Source organism: Branchiostoma floridae, chromosome 10 (genome assembly GCF_000003815.2).
Source record: "Branchiostoma floridae strain S238N-H82 chromosome 10, Bfl_VNyyK, whole genome shotgun sequence".
NCBI lineage: Eukaryota > Metazoa > Chordata > Leptocardii > Amphioxiformes > Branchiostomatidae > Branchiostoma > Branchiostoma floridae.
In genome coordinates this window covers 10,087,963-10,106,403 of record NC_049988.1, presented here as the reverse complement: position 1 = coordinate 10,106,403, position 18,441 = coordinate 10,087,963, and the positions used below count along the sequence as shown (strand labels likewise).

The 18,441-nt window shown below is 42.0% G+C and overlaps 2 protein-coding genes across 2 annotated transcripts in view; one reads left to right on the top strand and one right to left on the bottom strand.

Annotated features, from left to right (window-relative positions):
* Positions 1 to 12,333, top strand: part of LOC118424348 (fibrillin-1-like) — a 27,200-nt gene extending 14,867 nt beyond the window's left edge. Inside the window, exons 28-56 of the mRNA XM_035832896.1 lie at positions 307 to 413; positions 719 to 780; positions 1,050 to 1,195; positions 1,622 to 1,756; positions 1,907 to 2,023; positions 2,173 to 2,289; positions 2,445 to 2,561; positions 2,681 to 2,797; positions 3,149 to 3,265; positions 3,497 to 3,613; positions 4,096 to 4,212; positions 4,435 to 4,551; positions 4,675 to 4,791; positions 4,899 to 5,015; positions 5,206 to 5,322; positions 5,455 to 5,571; positions 5,697 to 5,813; positions 5,935 to 6,051; positions 6,167 to 6,283; positions 6,459 to 7,730; positions 7,928 to 8,059; positions 8,680 to 8,792; positions 8,904 to 9,093; positions 9,361 to 9,430; positions 9,859 to 9,899; positions 10,056 to 10,167; positions 10,639 to 10,734; positions 11,360 to 11,447; positions 11,768 to 12,333. Of these exons, the coding sequence (XP_035688789.1) occupies positions 307 to 413; positions 719 to 780; positions 1,050 to 1,195; positions 1,622 to 1,756; positions 1,907 to 2,023; positions 2,173 to 2,289; positions 2,445 to 2,561; positions 2,681 to 2,797; positions 3,149 to 3,265; positions 3,497 to 3,613; positions 4,096 to 4,212; positions 4,435 to 4,551; positions 4,675 to 4,791; positions 4,899 to 5,015; positions 5,206 to 5,322; positions 5,455 to 5,571; positions 5,697 to 5,813; positions 5,935 to 6,051; positions 6,167 to 6,283; positions 6,459 to 7,730; positions 7,928 to 8,059; positions 8,680 to 8,792; positions 8,904 to 9,093; positions 9,361 to 9,430; positions 9,859 to 9,899; positions 10,056 to 10,167; positions 10,639 to 10,734; positions 11,360 to 11,447; positions 11,768 to 11,815 (4,367 nt within the window). The 3' untranslated portion in view covers positions 11,816 to 12,333. The remainder of the gene's footprint in view (positions 1 to 306; positions 414 to 718; positions 781 to 1,049; positions 1,196 to 1,621; positions 1,757 to 1,906; positions 2,024 to 2,172; positions 2,290 to 2,444; positions 2,562 to 2,680; positions 2,798 to 3,148; positions 3,266 to 3,496; positions 3,614 to 4,095; positions 4,213 to 4,434; positions 4,552 to 4,674; positions 4,792 to 4,898; positions 5,016 to 5,205; positions 5,323 to 5,454; positions 5,572 to 5,696; positions 5,814 to 5,934; positions 6,052 to 6,166; positions 6,284 to 6,458; positions 7,731 to 7,927; positions 8,060 to 8,679; positions 8,793 to 8,903; positions 9,094 to 9,360; positions 9,431 to 9,858; positions 9,900 to 10,055; positions 10,168 to 10,638; positions 10,735 to 11,359; positions 11,448 to 11,767) is intronic.
* On the bottom strand, positions 12,228 to 18,441 carry LOC118424070. The gene is made up of 6 exons (XM_035832548.1): positions 18,134 to 18,441; positions 15,037 to 15,101; positions 14,327 to 14,465; positions 13,810 to 13,973; positions 13,140 to 13,290; positions 12,228 to 12,630 (listed from the first exon to the last, which is right to left on the bottom strand). The coding sequence occupies exons 2-6, from the start codon at positions 15,080 to 15,082 to the stop codon at positions 12,324 to 12,326; spliced, it is 807 nt and encodes a 268-aa protein (XP_035688441.1). The 5' UTR covers positions 15,083 to 15,101; positions 18,134 to 18,441; the 3' UTR covers positions 12,228 to 12,323.

Here is an 18,441-nt window from a genome sequence, read left to right as displayed (position 1 = left end):
CAAGTTGTACGTCAATTACAGCAGTGTTATGATTTCTAATAATTTTCACGATCAATCGTACTGGTGAATTATGGTGAACCATTTCCAAACCGGAGCCCGGTCGGGCCTTTTGCTGAAACGAAAGATAGAAATATGCTCTTAGAAATACACACAAACTATGCTTATTTTTTCTACGTTTTGTGTTTTTTTGTTGTTATGTAATACGTTTTGGTCCCGCAATCTTGGTTTGGAACTGTGGCCCCAGTAATGAATATTTAACTATTGTGTTGCACAACTAACCTCTTTTTCCCACACCATTACCGTCAGGAGTCGTCACCATACATCTGGCCTTCATCTTCTTAAACCCGCGATGGATAGCAGTGTTTAGAGACTCCGGACTGAGGCGGACACTCATCGACTTCATACTCAATACGGTTAGTACCAATGCCTTATGACCGTAGCATTTCTGATAAACAACTCAATAATTAGGCATTGTAATTATTCCAAAAGTCTCGCTCAAATAACATAACCAACCATGAATGGTTATCACCAAGCCTTCCAGTTTAATTCAAAACTCACTATAGTTTCTATAGATTCCAGTTCTTTACTTATAGTCCGTGGGCCTTTCAAGTAACTTGTAACAAGAGAAATCTAAAGGCGAAGCACAGATGCCGAAAAGTAGATATCATAGACTTATTTGTGCATTTCAGTTATTGTATGAAATTTACTGTCTTTACAGCTATGGAGAATCAACAGAGGAATCGCCAGATGGATTGTGGGTATTGCAGTCATAGCTTTAAGGTTCGTGTTGGCTATTTCCGTTTCTGATATATCACTATCAGCTACTAGTATCTTCCAGATAACAAATTGCAATCAACGCATATTATCAACACTTTGCAGAAGCCAAAACTATCATTTAGCCTCATTATAATCACTATAGCTTTAGGTTATAATCATTTCGTCCTAAAATGCATTTAGCCAGGAATGTAATAACCTAAAAATTGTGTGAAATATATCATAGTACAAATCATATCAGATCTCTTTGGACAGTCTCGTCTCTGTTCCTACAGGCCAGGCAGTGTGATACCAGTGGTTCAAGTCAACCTGACAGAACAGGTCGTCCCAGAGTTTAAAGGATTATACACAAACCACACACAGGACGGCTTCTTTGGCAATGAATCAGTAGATCCTGCTCTATATGTCATTGGAGATGAGGGTGAGTAGTCTTTTTCTTGTGGCACGATTTTGCTGATTGTGTTTGACCTGTCACACGATTTAGCATAAAAAAGACCATTCATAACATCTGACTGTTGTTGTTATATTTTGGGACTAACTCAATGAGATAATTCTCTTCAGGGTGATATTCATTAGAACAGTCCAAGCTTCTTATTACGAAATGCAGGAAAGGTATTCAGAATGCTTCTCAGTCTGTAACACAACGTACATTGCCTAGAGATTCAAATGATGGAATTTATCCGTGATGATAATAACAACAGTGAATCTATTGCAAACCATATAACACGAAAGTGACAAATAATGTGTCTACTCTTGTTTAGTATTTCAATGTGTTTACCTCAATACCATACTAATGTTTCAGCAATTCGCCAATGAAAGATATCTTTTTACTGTCTTCTATTTTCAGCACTGTTGGCTGGAATCAACCAGTGTGATATTGGTCTCCACGATTGTCATTCCAATGCCACATGCAACGACACCTTCCTGTGGTTTGAATGCTTCTGCAATACCGGATATACAGGAAACGGGACCCACTGTGTTGGTACGTCTGCCTCGACAACTGAATCGGTTTTGAGTGTAACGGGCCCGGGATCCTTACTAGAAAATTCCATACATTCCAACAGAAAAAATGATTTATGTGATACCCAACGAGTTTATAGTCTTTCGCTAACATGATCATATGTCTCCACAGATGTTGATGAGTGTTTAGACGCACCGTGCCACGACAACGCTACCTGTACCAACACGGACGGGTCGTTTGAGTGCGACTGTAATGTTGGATACGCTGGGAACGGTTTCAATTGTACAGGTATGTAGACACATACTGGCATCAGCAATACTTTTTGTCGGTAATGATTTTTTTTTAGTGTTCTAGCTTATAATCTACAGATGAATAATGATACGTTTTGTCTACGTATTTTGACTGAACTGAACTGACTGAACTACGTATTTTTACAGATGTCAACGAATGTATGGACGCTCCCTGCCACGACAACGCCACCTGCACCAACGCAGACGGGTCTTTCAGTTGTGACTGCTCAAATGGATACACAGGAGACGGGTTTAATTGTACAGGTATGTTAGAGGTTAAAGGTAATAATGGTACCGCAAATCCCCTTAACACAAGCACAGATGTTTCAATTTTCATTACCCAAAATAGAAGTAATAACCTAAGGCTGTTTTCAATGAAAAAGAATATCCCAGTCACATACGTTTTCCATTCTCAACAGATATCGATGAATGTCTGAACAGCCCTTGTAGCGACAACGCCACCTGCACCAACACGGACGGGTCGTTTGTGTGTAACTGTACGGATGGGTACAGTGGGGACGGCTTCAACTGTACAGGTATGTAGACATATTTTCGCCTTGCAATTGTTCTGTATGCAATGGTGGTAAATGGACTCACGATATGCTTAAGATCCCAAATGTTCAGAATTGCCTTTGATATTCTTTGTATTTTACAGATGTCGATGAATGCCTGAACAGCCCTTGTAGTGACAACGCCACCTGCACCAACACGGACGGGTCGTTTGTGTGTAACTGTACTGATGGGTACAGTGGGAACGGCTTAAACTGTACAGGTGTGTAGAAAAATTCAGTCCTTACAGTGGTTCTGCATACAATGATGGTAGAAGGACTGTCGTTATACTTAGGATTCCAAATGTTTAAAATTGTCTTTTATATTCTTTGTATTTTACAGATATCGATGAATGTTTGAACAGCCCTTGTAGCGACAACGCCACCTGCACCAACACGGACGGGTCGTTTGTGTGTAACTGTACTGATGGGTACAGTGGAGATGGGTTCAACTGTACAGGTGTGTAGAGACGCGATGTCCTTACAACAGGTCTTATTCTCTAAAGTTACTGCCGTTACATCTGTGATGAACAATGAACATGCCCTCTGATCGTCGTTCTTTATATCTTCATCAGATGTTGATGAATGCCTGAACAGCCCCTGTAGCGACAACGCCACCTGCACCAACACGGTCGGGTCGTTTGTGTGTAATTGCACAGTCGGGTACACCGGAGATGGGTTCAATTGCACAGGTACAATACTGTCTTTTTCACAATCAAACGGAATCATTTCTTAAATCTCAAGTAGAATAAACTGCACTAATGTTAACTTTACTAGACCAAAAACAGATGTGATCAGATTTTGTAGAGATTTGTACGAAAAAAAAAACACGTGTGGAACGAAATAAAGTAGACTTTTTACATGGTAAACTTAATTGTCCTATGTCCTATGAATAACGTATATACATTGTTTTTCCTCGTTAGATGTTGATGAATGCCTGAACAGCCCTTGTAGCGACAACGCCACCTGCACCAACACGAACGGGGCGTTTGTGTGCAATTGCACAGTCGGGTACACCGGGGATGGCTTCAATTGCACAGGTACAATACTCAGTGTACTGTCTTTTTCACAAGAAGAATGGAATGCTATTGTCTTTTAAGTAGAACAAACTACATCAGTGCTAACTTGACTAGACATAGAAAAGAAGTGATCATCTTTAACAGAAATGTCTAAGGATAAAATATCACGTATGGAACGAGATAAAGTAGCATTTTTTAAATTTTTTATGGTAAACATAATTTTCCTACGTCACTGAATGACGTAAATATTCCTCCGCAGATATTGATGAATGCCTGAACAGCCCTTGTAGCGACAACGCCACCTGCACCAACACGGACGGGTCGTTTGTGTGTAACTGTACGGATGGGTACAGTGGGGACGGCTTCAACTGTACAGGTGGGCAAAGATGTGATTCTTAGCAATGTCTTCAGTGCTTTTGTTTGTAAAGTTACTGCTGTTAGATCCCTCTATTTGCTGAACAATGCAAACGCTCCCTGATCGTTGTTCTTTATACCTTATTCAGATGTTGATGAATGCCTGAACTCTCCTTGTGACGACAACGCCACTTGCACAAACACGGACGGGTCGTTTGTATGCAATTGCACAGTCGGATACACCGGAGATGGGTTTATTTGCACAGGTACAATACTGCCTATTTCACAATAACATAAAATACTATTATCTTCTTTGTAGAGAAAACTACGTCAATGCTAACTATACTAGACAAATAAAAACAAGTGATAATCTTTTACAGAAATGTATATGGATAAATCGCGTATGGAACGAAATAAAGCATTATTAATTTGATTCGTTCATATGGTAAAACAATTTGTCACTGAATGACGTATATATTCCTCCGCAGATATTGATGAATGCCTGAACAGCCCCTGTAGCGACAACGCCACCTGCACCAACACGGACGGGTCGTTTGTGTGTAACTGTACGGATGGGTACAGTGGGGACGGCTTCAACTGTACAGGTGGGCAGACATATTTTGTCCTTGGAATGAATGGTTCTTCATACAATGGTGGTGGTTGGACTGTCGATATATTTAAGATCCCAAATGTTCAGAATTGCCTTTGATATACTTTGTCTTTCGCAGATGTTGATGAGTGTCTGAACAGCCCCTGTAGCGACAACGCCACCTGCACCAACACGGACGGGTCGTTTGTGTGTAACTGTACTGATGGGTACAGTGGGGACGGCTTCAACTGTACAGGTGTGAAAAGTGCAGTAATAACCATTTAAACCATTATTCATTGTGGCAAATGGCTTGTGTTGTATATGAAATCAGGAAATGATGTTAATTGCCAGTCTTGTCTACAGATGTTGATGAATGCCTGAACTCTCCTTGCGACGACAACGCCACCTGCACCAACACGGACGGGTCGTTTGTGTGTAACTGCTCAGTTGGATACACAGGAGATGGGTTCACATGTACAGGTGTGCCAGATGTGTTTTACTTAGTGTTTTCTGTTTGTTATATTGCCATAACATAAGCTATACTGGCGTGATGGTACCGAGGACTTCTTCAGAGAGATGATGATTGAATACTTCAAAATATCATGTATAAAGTGTGAAAACGAAGTCTTGAAATCACTAGTTATAATTATACAATACATACGTTTCACAGATGTTGATGAATGTCTGAACAGCCCCTGTAGCGACAACGCCACCTGCACCAACACGGACGGGTCGTTTGTGTGTAACTGTACTGATGGATACACTGGGGACGGATTTAGCTGTGCAGGTACGTAAATATGTGTGGTTGCAGGGTAAAGGAAATTGTCGTAAGATCGTAACATTTAAAAGACGATATGATACTTGTGACAAAAATGGCCTTAATTCTCTAGCTTTCATGTTGACTCGTCATCCTTTGCAGATGTTGACGAATGTTTGACATCTCCCTGCCATGAAAACGCCACCTGCACCAACACGGACGGGTCGTTTGTATGTAACTGCAGCAGTGGATACACTGGGGATGGATTTAGCTGTGCAGGTAAATGCTTTTCTGAGGCAGAGAAATTGATACTGTCCTCTCCTGCATATACTCTTTTGATATTCTCATATATCAAGGAATGATTAAGTCAGCTAAATGTATTTATTGAGATCCTAATTTTACAGATGTCGATGAATGTTTGAACGGTCCGTGCGACGACAACACCACCTGCACCAACACGGACGGGTCGTTTGTGTGTAACTGCTCAGTCGGGTACACCGGGGATGGATTCAGTTGCACAGGTAAATGATTGTCTGAGGCAAGGTAAAATGATACTGTCTTCTCCTTATCAAACTTTTTTGATATCAAAGAATGATTAAGTCAGCAAAATGTATTTATTGAGATTTTCTCCTAATTTTACAGATGTCGATGAATGTTTGAACAGCCCTTGTAGCGACAACGCCACCTGCACCAACACGGACGGGTCGTTTGTGTGTAACTGTACTGATGGGTACACGGGAGATGGGTTCAGTTGCACAGGTAAATGATTGTCTGAGGCATTGTTAAAGTGATACTGTTTTCTGTAATAGACTCTTTTGATATTCTTAATCAAAGAATGATTTGCATTTGTTGATTTTTTCGCCTTATTTTACAGATGTCGATGAATGTTTGACCGGTCCATGTCACGACAACGCCACCTGCACCAACACAGACGGGTCCTTCAGTTGTGAATGCTTAGATGGATACACAGGAAATGGGTTTGATTGCACAGGTATTCTTCTCTATGACCAATCATCTGAACTAGCAATGGTGCATGAAATCGTGGATAACTACCACAATTTCCTTTATTTAATTCCTTTCCCAGTGAAGGAGGGCATTAACATTGTCTACTTTGGGTATCTCCGATTTTCAAACAAAAGTTTGAAATAACTGTTTTCCATTTGTAGCTATCATCTTGACACCAACAGCCATCACCCCAAGCCCAACACAAGCTACCGTCGCACCAAGTCCAACAGATTCTATCATCACACCAACTACCGTCACACCAAGTCCAACAGAGTCTATCCTTACACCAAGCCCAACACAAGCTACCTTCGCACCAAGTCCAACAGAGTCAATCCTCACACCAAGCCCAGTACCAACTACTGTTGCACCAAGCCCAGCACCAACTACCATCGCACCAAGTCCAACGGAGTCCATCCTCACACCAAGCCCCACTACGGTTGCACCAAGGCCAACACAAAGTGCCATTACACCAAGTCCAACGCCGGCTTCTATCGTCCCAAGCCCAACACGAGACACCATCGCACCAAGCCCAACGTCAGATATTATTACACCAAGCTTAACACCTAGTGCTGCGGCAAGTACTATCGCACCAAGCCCATCACCCGGCGTTGTCCCTAGTCCAACACCTCCTCTCACGGCAGTAAGCCCAACACCAAGCATCATCGAACCGAGCCCGACGCCCAGTGCCATCATTAGCCCAACACCAAGCGGCGTCCCAACACCAACGCCCAGTATCATCATACCAAGCCCATCACTGAGTACCGTTGCCCCAGTTGAAACAGTGACTACCACCGCTCCTACTCCAACACCGAGTGCAGTTCCAACTCCAACACCGAGTGAGGCCCCAACGCCAACACCGAGTGAGGCCCCAACGCCAACACCGAGTGAGGCCCTAACTCTGACACCGAGTGAGGCCCTAACTCCAACACCGAGTGCAGCCCCAACTCCAACACCGAGTGCAGCTCCAACTCCAACACCGAGTGCAGCTCCAACTCCGACACCAAGTGAGGCCCCAACCCCAACACCGAGTGAAGTCCCAACTCCGACACCGAGTGAGATCCCAACGCCAACACCGAGTGAGGCCCCAACTCCGTCACCAAGTGAGGCCCCAACTCCGACACCGAGTAAGGCCCCAACTCCAACACCGAGCGAGGCCCCAACGCCAACACCGAGTGAGGCACCAACTCCAACACCGAGCGAGGCACCAACTCCGACACCAAGTGAGACCCCAACTCCGACACCGAGTGAGACCCCAACGCCAACACCAAGTGAGGCCCCAACGCCGACACCGAGTGAGAGCCCAACGCCGACACCGAGTGAGAGCCCAACGCCGACACCGAGTGAGAGCCCAACGCCGACACCGAGTGAGGCCCCAACGTCAACACCTACTCCCAGCACCATTGCACCCAGTACTTCTGCTCCAGAACTCCCTGGTAAGACGATTTGTGTACAGCTGCTCGGTCTTACTCTGTTAGCAGTCCTTTTCTACAATATGGATTGACATGGTGAAAGTGACACTGGGTATTGTATTCATATTGGTTGATGATATAGAGTTAGATATACCGAATGATACATGTCATGACAGATAATTGCAGCACACGGATTTACTGACCAGGTTTACCGTCCACAGCTGTGTCCTGTCAGTGCAGTCGTCACGCAGACTTCATTAGAGGTCAAGGACAAGGACAAGGTCAAGGTCAAGGACAAGGGCAGTGCAGATGCCGGAACGGCTGGAGGGGGAACGGCACATACTGTGAACCATGTCAGTGATTAAGATTTCGAGTCCTAGTTACTTAGACTTAGATCCTCCCGTAACTAGTGGCAAGCCTTCACATCTCAGGGTCATTCTGGCCAAGGGTTTCCGCTTACTTGAGGCTAATTTCCCCAGCTGGTCGAGAACCATTTTGTAGTTTGCAATTTCGGTCTTCCTCAATTTCTTTTGTTGGAAGTTCTGAAAGTAATTGTTGAGACTGATAACTAGATATTTTCTGTTCTGGTCACCACGTATTATTCATAAGTCGTGTACCACACAAAAATAAAGATCAGGGACGAACGTCTTGTTTTTTGCAATAGGATACATATACATATGATATACCTATCCTCCTTTGGATATCAAAAATATCAAAAGCATTGAGGGACACTCGTTTGGTAGCGGACTGTCGTAGACCAACCTCGGTGGCAGCACTACATTTCAGCTTCAAGAGAACTAGTTAACGTTATAAGAATAAACACAATTTAAACTGAAACTGAGCATACGAATGCGGACTAAAACCATGCTTTATTGCCCTGTGAATAGTTATACAAGGTAGTCGATATTTTAAATCACGTTGTCTAAGATTTTTTTTCTAAATTTGACGTAATTCATTCTGGTTTGGTTTGCAGTGTTTGACACCCTTGAGGTCGAGCTGTTGGTGATCGGCGAGGGCTGGCGCCCAGCGCTGAATGATTGCTCCTCTATGGATTTCCAGACATTGGCAAACAGATACGATAAAGTAGTAAGTCAATAATTTCTCTCAGATGATCTTTCTCCACCTTTTATGATAAACGTACGCCACTGCCAATATGTGCTATTATGTTACTGACATTTCTGTTTGAAATATTTCTAGATTCGGCAATTCTACAGGACTCATCGGGTAGATGTACTCAGCCTGGCGATCACACGCTTCTACGATGGCAGCTTACACGTGGTACACGTAGTAACTTTCCCCAACCACACGGAACACCACCACCTGATCGAAATGTTCAATGACTTTGACAACGCCAGTGGTCTTAACTTCGACGGCCATGCTGTGAGGGGTACGACAGGACAGACTCATTCTTTTAAACAAAGTTGTATTGAGATGCAAGAAGGGTTTTCTTTCCATTAATTGCCCGTAAAGCTGTCTATTGAATCCGTAGTACAACGGTATCGTTTTCAACGCTGGATAAGATTCTTTATTGGGGTTAACAATTGATACCATTGCAAAGGCACATGTTTAATTCAGATAGCTTTACATGTTTGATATGGATCGTCCATTTACAAATACACGTACATTTCATCGAAAATGACATCTTTGCTTGCAGAGTTGTGCCATGTTGGGTTTTGTGAGAATGATGGAACCTGCAGAGAAGATGGCTTTGACAGAGTTTGTGAGTAAGTAACGGTTTGATTATGTTTCCTGACAATAAACTTCGGACTTTGTTTCTGGCCATATGTTTTGATGACCTTTACTCAGGTAGAATAATGAGCCAATGAAGTTTAAAGCATACTAAACAGATGAACGCCTGTCTGTTTTACTACATGTGGGTACATGTACGAGGAACGTTATCATATACAATCTGCAATGGTGGTAATCTGGTCGATTACCAGCTTTGAATGTAGAAAAACGTCTTATTGTGATGTTATTGTTAATTCTTGCAATTTTAGAAATATATGTATACTTTTTTTTTAGTTAAAACTAAAACGCTACCTGATACTTGATATCCAAATACCATTGGACACCTATTAAGTTCACATTCGCTTCTTTTCCTGTACGTAGGGAATGTGGTAGAAAATAACGTCTTCATTTTTTTTTTCTTCAGCTGTCCTACGGGGTATTCCGGATCGCTGTGCGAAAATCAAGGTATGTACTGATGACACTGATTGCGAAATGACCAATTTCATAATTGTGAATAACAACTGCCCATATTCCTGATATTGACGTGTACATTCTGCATATGCACAGTTATCTCCATTGTTGTATATACTATTCTCAGACTGTTTTTCTCTATTTTCTCAGACCCTGCACTAAGTATCGCTGGTATAGTGTTGACAGCACTGGCGGCGTTCCTGCTGATTCTGCTGCTCCTGCTCCTAGCGCGGTACTTGTGGCTGAGGTCCCGCGGTAGAAAGTAAGTTCATGTCAACTACACTCAGGCTTTGGGTGGGTTGACTCAATTTCATGATCAAAGCAAATGCACAGTCGCATCATGTAAATCATTCATACTATATCAAACACCTCGCAAAGCTACATTTTTAACATAACTAAAAGACGAGAAGACGCCGAACAAATGTATCAGAGTAGTTTTAGAACCCACGTTTTAGATTAGTGTTAGAATCCATCTCAATTTCACCATGTGTGTATCTGTATGCCTATACTAACCCCGATAGGTCATTGATGTACAATAAAGGCAATCATCAAGTATCAGATTGCCGATAGTTTGCACCACCTTTGGTTGATAAAGCTACCAAAACATCTACACGTCGTGGTTTAATTTAGTTATTGGGGCGCTAATGGCCAGCATATAAATGAAAACGTTTGTTGAATGTTGTACATGGCACCTCTCAAAGGAACTCGAAGTTAACGTGTTTGTCCTGAACAGGTACACAGATGTCAGGGACGATACCAGTTCCAGCTCGGCGTCAGGTGGCAGGCCGCCCGGAGGGCAGCTGGTTGTGACGCGGTACTTCCCGGGAAGGTAGGGAAAAAGATATTGCTCCTTGAACCTTGAACGTGGACATCAGGGATGTCATCACGGGTCACAATGGATCCTTCCTCTCCACTCAGCCTTGTCCTCCATGAGGGAGCGAAGCTCTGCTGTGGTGTTGTTACTGATTTGTGTGTCCCTTTTAAGGCTGTTGATGAAGGTAGTACACTTTCTTCCCCTTTTTAGCTTTCTCTCTGTTGGCCCCAAGAGGATAAGCTGGTTGGCTACCAGATCTGTATGTCGTACATAGTGTCCGACCAGGTACATAGTGGAGTTCCTCACTCGGTCCTCCCAGGAGACATTTAGCATATTGCTCCACATCTTAGCAATTCCAGTTCACCCCAGCCCCCACACGCATACTCTTAGCGCACAGAGATTGTATAACTGTACAAAATTTGAACTTTTCAATTTGTTTACACCACTCAGTATCTGACTCCGTTTAACCCAAGGCTCTGTCGTTGGGACGTCACCTTCCATTCCACCCTTATCTCCGTCCTTTCAGCTTGGATCTTCACACTTTTATGCTTGATTGTACTTCTCACAACGTAGATAAACAGCTTTTGTTTTCTAAGAAGCAAACACTTTATACAGCTGTGTACTTCTGGCTATTACTCAGGGCCAACCCCCTCCGCGAGGTCCCGGATGAGAAGACTCCTGAGCACGATGAGAAACTGTACCAGGAGATATTTGGCAAGGATGACGCGGTAAGTATCAGAATCAGGCTCCACCCACATGGTGTCTTGGTGATGGAGTCAAATATGTCTGAGAGTCTGTATATGATGTTTTGGCATGAAGACCCGAGCACAATGTAGTGAATGTCCTTTTCCACATATCGCAAGAGAAACTGTTTGATAAGCATTTTTTTATTCACCATTCTTTTCGCTATGTTTACATAATACTTAAATGTTCTAAAATTCAAAGGACACCAACACATAACTACTAAAGGGAGTTACGATTTTGCAATCAAAATGTCTCATTCAATGTTTGTTTTCGACAATCGCTAATTCAGGATATTCTTTTACAGTTCAAGATCAGTCGTCCTCGACACGCTTTCGTACCGCTCGACGACTAACTCGAAGAGAAGACTATATATAGAAGAGTAGCAAATTTATTTTGCCGTTTATATGGCAGTGAGATAATGTCTTGAATGAAATATGGATAACATGAACTTAAGTAGGCGAGCAAGTAGGTATATGTACGAAACAGTTAGATTTATTATCATTATTTATTAGAGCATTATCATATTAGCCATTCTCTCTAGTTTGAAGTAACGATTTTTGAAATGTTAAGATAGAATCTGATTATTTTATACAATAACATAGATATAGATATATATTCTTTTTTTCTATTGATCAAGTTATATTTATGTTAAAAAGATGTTTCAAATTATATTACTACATATTTTGAACCTTTTCTTTATCTTGAAATGAATTCAGCTAGTTCATACGTTGTCATGTCACAAATAATGTTATTTTATGAGAGAAATCGACATATTGCATATATAGTGCTTACTCTAACATACGTTGCATTCTATTGTTTGTATTTGCACATATTTTGTTTGTTTAACATCGAATATCGTCCTATTGTTCATACCCTGCGTCATCGTCATGTGTGTCTGTTGTTACTGGCATCTTTTGTTTCCGACCGAGTATTAAATCCCAGGTTGCTAACAAGATGGCGGCTACCAGAGCTGCCACAGTCGGTGCCGCCACACACGCAGCCAAGATGTCGCTGGGAGGGTCGAACTCGCCTCGGTTCCTCCAGTCGTGACAATGGCGGTAGAACTTTTGGTGAATCCCTTTCATGAAGTCGTCATACTGAAGGCTGTCGAGGTTAAAGGTTAGCTTCCCGGCATGATGTGCGCAGGCTGCAAGCTCCGTGTATGGCCTAAGCAACAGAGGCACATTTTGTTAAAAGACAATCATTGACAGCACGAAAACAATTGTAAACAAACCCCAAAACAACTGTTAACAACCGACAACAAATTTTATAAATCAAAAAGAAATTAAAAACTATGAAGAACAAAGTACAAACAACTGATAACAATCTTCTTGATGTAGAGTTGGTGCCACATATATGAACAAGTAGTACCAAACATACATACATACATATAGTTTCTACATACATTATCGACCTATAAATTAGCTAATGCGTAATTCAATCCATGAAACCTTATCTAACATTGATTTATCAAAATTAATACCAGAGTCTCTAGTTAAAGTGTCCGTAAAAGTCAAACTTCTGTAATGTACCCGGTCATTCGGTTTCCATAACAGAACGACGGACGGAACTATTTCAAACACATATTGTCACCATCAAATCATTAACACTTTGTTAGCAGAGAGATTTTTTTTGACAACGATGTTTTTAAACTGTCCATGACGATGGGTACTTACTGCACCTGCTCACCAGGCCAAACACACAGTTCCGTCTGTTCAACAGTTGAGATAGTTCTGGCGAATCTCTCCGTGCACGTGTGCAGGTATCCTTGGTAGATCCACTCTCTGCATCTAATCATGACATCTTCGTGTAGGAAGTCATCATCTTCTAGTTAGGACCAAAACAGAAAATTGAAATACACCCGAATAAAAAAACACGCTCGAACATAGCATACTTATAAGAAACATTACCATGGCCAATTTGACATTTTCCGATGATTGTTGGCTGAATCTGGGGAAATGACAATTTGACATTTGCCAATAACTGAGAGATTAATAACACTACTAGATCATTGAAAGTTCTGTTATTATTATTATTATTATTATTATTATTATTGGGTGGGCCGACTACTCAGTCTTTGCTCCATTTAAAGTCCTATCCGAGGGGCGACTCATTTTCACTTGAGTAAAGTGAGGAAAGTTCGTGTAAAGTGCCTTTCCCAAGGGCACAAGATCGGCAGCACGGCAGGCGGATTCGATCCCGCAACCTCTCGGTCACGAGGCAAACACAATACCACTAAGCCACGCGGTCCCACTTATGAACTTGAAAGTTCATATTGATTATTACGGTTAAATTATTTCAACAGTGTGAATATTGATACATGTTTAGAAGAAATCATATTCGTACCCGCAGTAGAATTGTACCAAGTGAAGTTGCGGTGCAGTCCACACTCTTCAGCCACTTGCCCGGCCTCTCGCATCGTCGGGAACGCTTCTTGTATTTCCGATGAGTTACACCATGGCATTCCTTGTAGTAACATCTCTGAGCAGGTCAGCACGTCAGTATAGCGCCTGTAGTGAGGAGATACCCACCAGATGCAGACGCATGAATCGAGTAAGCCCAGGGGTTAATGTATTCTCAGGAGATGCATGGGACCCGGGTCGTACAGATCATGCGATCGATAGAAAACCGGTCATGGCCGTTGGGAAAGCTTTCCAGTCGGATCCCCGTGGCTCGTTCGTTTTGGTAACGTATAATTGCATATCTAATTGCCAGGGGGGTCTCTTGTGATTATTTCAAATTCAAGAAAAATAAGTGTTAATACAAAGCGGTACGTGATATGACGTGATATGTCTTGACGGTCCCTTAATGTTTACGTTAAAATTTATAACAGAGGACAAGTTCTCTCCATCTACTTAATTACCTGCAGTATGGGGAGATGTGGCCGTCGCCAGTCTCCGTTGCTGTATCATGGGACTCAGAGATGAAGGAGTCGACTGACTTTATTAGCTCCACATGGAATGACGTCATGTTACAGTCGCCTTTTATCCCTATCACCATTACTAGGAAAAGATGAGAGCACCGTGTTAGTTTTTCATTGGTATTTTCCAGGAAAATATGAGAGCACCATGTTAGTTTTTCATTGGTATTTTCCAGGAAAATATGAGAGCACCATGTTAGTATTTCATTGGTATTTTCCAAGAAAAGATGAGAGCACCATGTTAGTATTTCATTGGTATTTTCCAAGAAAAGATGAGAGCACCATGTTAGTTTTTCATTGGTATTTTCCAAGAAAAGATGAGAGAACCATGTTAATTTTCCATTGGTATTTTCCAGGAAAATATGAGAGAACCATGTTAGTATTTCATTGGTATTTTCCAAGAAAAGATGAGAGCACCATGTTAGTTTTTCATTGGTATTTTCTGTGAATGTTTTTGTCATGCACTGCTGATAAAGCATCCTGGTATTGTCTAGTATTTTCAGATATTTTCTGCAAATGATATCAACAGACGACCAACCCTGAAGTCAGAAAAGGTAACTGTTTTAGGACATTATTTAACCACTTGATTCGGTGTTCGGGCTGTTCTCTCCAAGGGCGCTGCTGATTATAAACATATCAACGATTTAACTTACCCGAGAGCAAGGCAATGGCCAGCTGGTATGCCTCTATGTCCAACATGCTGGAGATATTTCACTGTCTGTAGATAAACCACAAAGATTCAGTGCATACTGTAGAATTAATCAGATGCTGTATTCATCCACATAAAACAGAAATCTATGTGCCTACCTTTTCACTCAAGCAAATTTGAACGTTGCAAACCTTCAGTTGGAAATCCTTACGGCCAACTGCACGTACAAGAATCCCGGCTTAGGTCACGGGTACATCTAAGCCAGTGCTTAGAAGTACGGATGCAGTATTCAAGGCTTCCCACGACGCAGGTGTTGCCTCCATCAAGCCTGAATGGTCCGATTAACGTGCCAGGCAGACCGCTGAGCCCATTTCCATCATTCTGTGAAGCATTTATCCATCTGTACCGGCTGTACCTGCGTTAGGTACGCTTAGGGCAAAACTCGTCATCCAGAACTAATGAAAGACGTGCGACTGCCTGGCGCGGCCGCCTGTGGTGATAATCGACGTCGTTTCCCTCGGTAAATGTCAAATGTTCTAACTTGAAGAGAGTCGACAGTTCGAACGGTTTACCTTTGATTGACTAGACAAACTGCTCTCAAACGAAGCTACAATCATTTAAAGTTTAATGGTCTTCATTAAAAGACTGATTGTAATAAATACAGTTCATCTCACGGTATATGCGAGGACGTGAAAATTGAGTCGCAGTGGATTTGAATAATTTCATACAGTAAAAATTTACCCACGCAATAATGTTGGTACGAGTAATCTTGTTTTTTTGTGTCTCTGCTTGGAAAGATAACACGGCCCAAACGCCAATATAGCCAAGGGGATTTATTCTTTGAAAATGTACAATACTGCGAAACAAGGGCAATAGTTATCATTTTACCTCTGATCATATTATCCCAAAGATGACAGATTAGGTAATTAACTTCTTTATGACCTTCTGGCGTTGTTTTCACGCCTCAGCATCTTTAGATGATGTATCATATGAGTTTCACATTCATTTGCATCAAATGTAGACATCTGCATTCCATTACCGCTCAAAGTGCATGGAATATACTGGACGTCAAAATGAATGGATGTCCTTGAGCTTAGTTAAGCCCCTACATGCATTCATCAATGGGCGGTACAGAAGGGCTCAGACGAGGGTGAGGTTCAGCATACAACAATGACGAGTCACTGCCATGCGTCATCCATGGGGATTTTAAAGAAGCACGTATTCATTCAGCTCAGTATGGGTACGTCTTTTCCCTATCTCTCCCCTCAGAGTTAACACATGTCTATGATGAGGCATGAGGAAGCATGAATCCACCTTGTTCTATCTCTCCCCTCTAAATCATCGTAGGTTTATGCTGAAGCATGACTCCACCTTGTTCCATCTCTCCCCTCTAAATTAGCGCAGGTTTATAATGATGCATGACTCCACTTTGTTCTATCTCTCCCCTCAGAGTTAACACAGGTTTAAATTTATGCTGAAGAATGACTCTTCTTTGTCCTATCTCTCCCCTCTGAATTAACGCAGGTTTATGCTGAAGCATGGCTACACTTGCTCTCCTCCAAGAGTTACCACATGCTTATGATGAGGCATAAGCAGCAGGACGTGACAATCATCAAATATTAAATGCAAATCACTCACTTCTGTCATAATTAGGGAAGAATAATATCATCTCCCAGCAGCTTAAGCATATTTCAACAAGCATGCCTTTTTCAGCTCACTTCTCCGAAGCAATAAAGGTGGTATCTCACTGCAATTGGGGAACCGATGTGGCACTGCAGTACGGTTGTGTTATTTTCGCCGATTTCTTCATAATTCAGATATTGCGTAATACGTATAAGTATGGCTTAGAAGACAACAAATACACAAAACTTGAGAAAATCGTTCATTATCTCTGAAATTCGTTGAGTATCTTTCGTACCCCGCAGTGCCCCACCGGTACCACAAGTGCAGTGAGATACCACCATAAGACTTTACCGTAGCGGTTACAGCAGGAAATCTTTGTCTCATAAACTCCACATCTGTATCTGTAAAGCTGTACTTTATTTTATTACCAGGGATCAGCTCCAGTTGAGCTAGGAAACGTGTACATTGTACATAATGATTGTATCGAAAAGAATAGTTGAGTGGCTGCCTTGTTGGGGCATGATGATAAGTGTGTAACCTTTGTTTGCTCACAATGTGGCACGGAATGAAGCATTAGTACTGTAGCACTGTCCTATTTTGTGTTGACAGTAAATATACATGAAAACATCCAATGTAGCAAGGATTGAAGAGCTGTCCTGCTTTGTATTGATAGTGAAATATACATCAAAACATCCATGATCAGTCAAGCGTTTCAGTGCTACACAGATCGATACATCTCTAGCACTTAAAACGTTTTTGTATCGGACTGACTCGTCTTTTCTCATGAATATTTCATATTAAACCAAGCTAGGGCAGCAAGGCAGACGGCTAAAAAGTCTGTGTTAAGATACCAGCCCTTAAAACCCTTACCCGAGACAATCTTACATCGTAGTCAATGTTGATTAGACGAGTCAAGGGTAAATCAGAGTGAAGATTGGGCAGATTAGTATATGAGCTTTCCATTAAGCAATCACGATGAAAAGGCGTCATCAAGTCTATGTTGAATGTTGTTAGAGTGCATGATATAAAAATATGGTTTTATACCTCCTGAACACTAGCCAGTTTGTGAATATTAGCTATATATCAAGATGTCTTAAAATGGGTTTTTGCTTTCGGAATGCAAATGATGTCCTTAAAGTAAACCGACCTCTTCCTAACAAGGAAAGGGACTTGGAGTTGCCACATATTTCTTTTGTCATTCCCTCCATTCTTCCCGCCTTATTTTATATCGTCTTGAGATTATTTAAGATGTAATTAACACACTAAAACGAGCTTTGTGAAATAGAATTCAGCCATATTATAAAATATTATAAAATATTGACACTACTAAAAGCGTTACTACCACAGCCGCAGTCAGCACGCCACAATAAACCAACTATTTCAATAATGCATGACATTAAATGGCGCCGAATAATCCCCGTTGGCGGATGTGCCTTTTAGGCACACTGATATTTACACTAAAGGATGTGTTTTCTTACCTGTATATCCTGTATAATTGGTGACGCTTGACGCTATAGCCAACACGGCGTTCAGTGACAGAAGATGTGCTATCGTCGCCCGAATAATTGACAGATTCACGCGGGTCCCACCTGTACGGATTATTATCACCAGGAACGACCGTTGTCCCTCTTCACCAGCGGAGAGTTTAACACAAAGCCCGCAGGGTTAAACACGACTCAAGCGGCGGTTACGAAACGGTGCAATTAAGTCGAGAGTGTCCCGAAAAATGTGACACGCACTCCGCAAGTCCGGGTTGCCAAGGCCTGCACGTACAGCACTGCTTTTA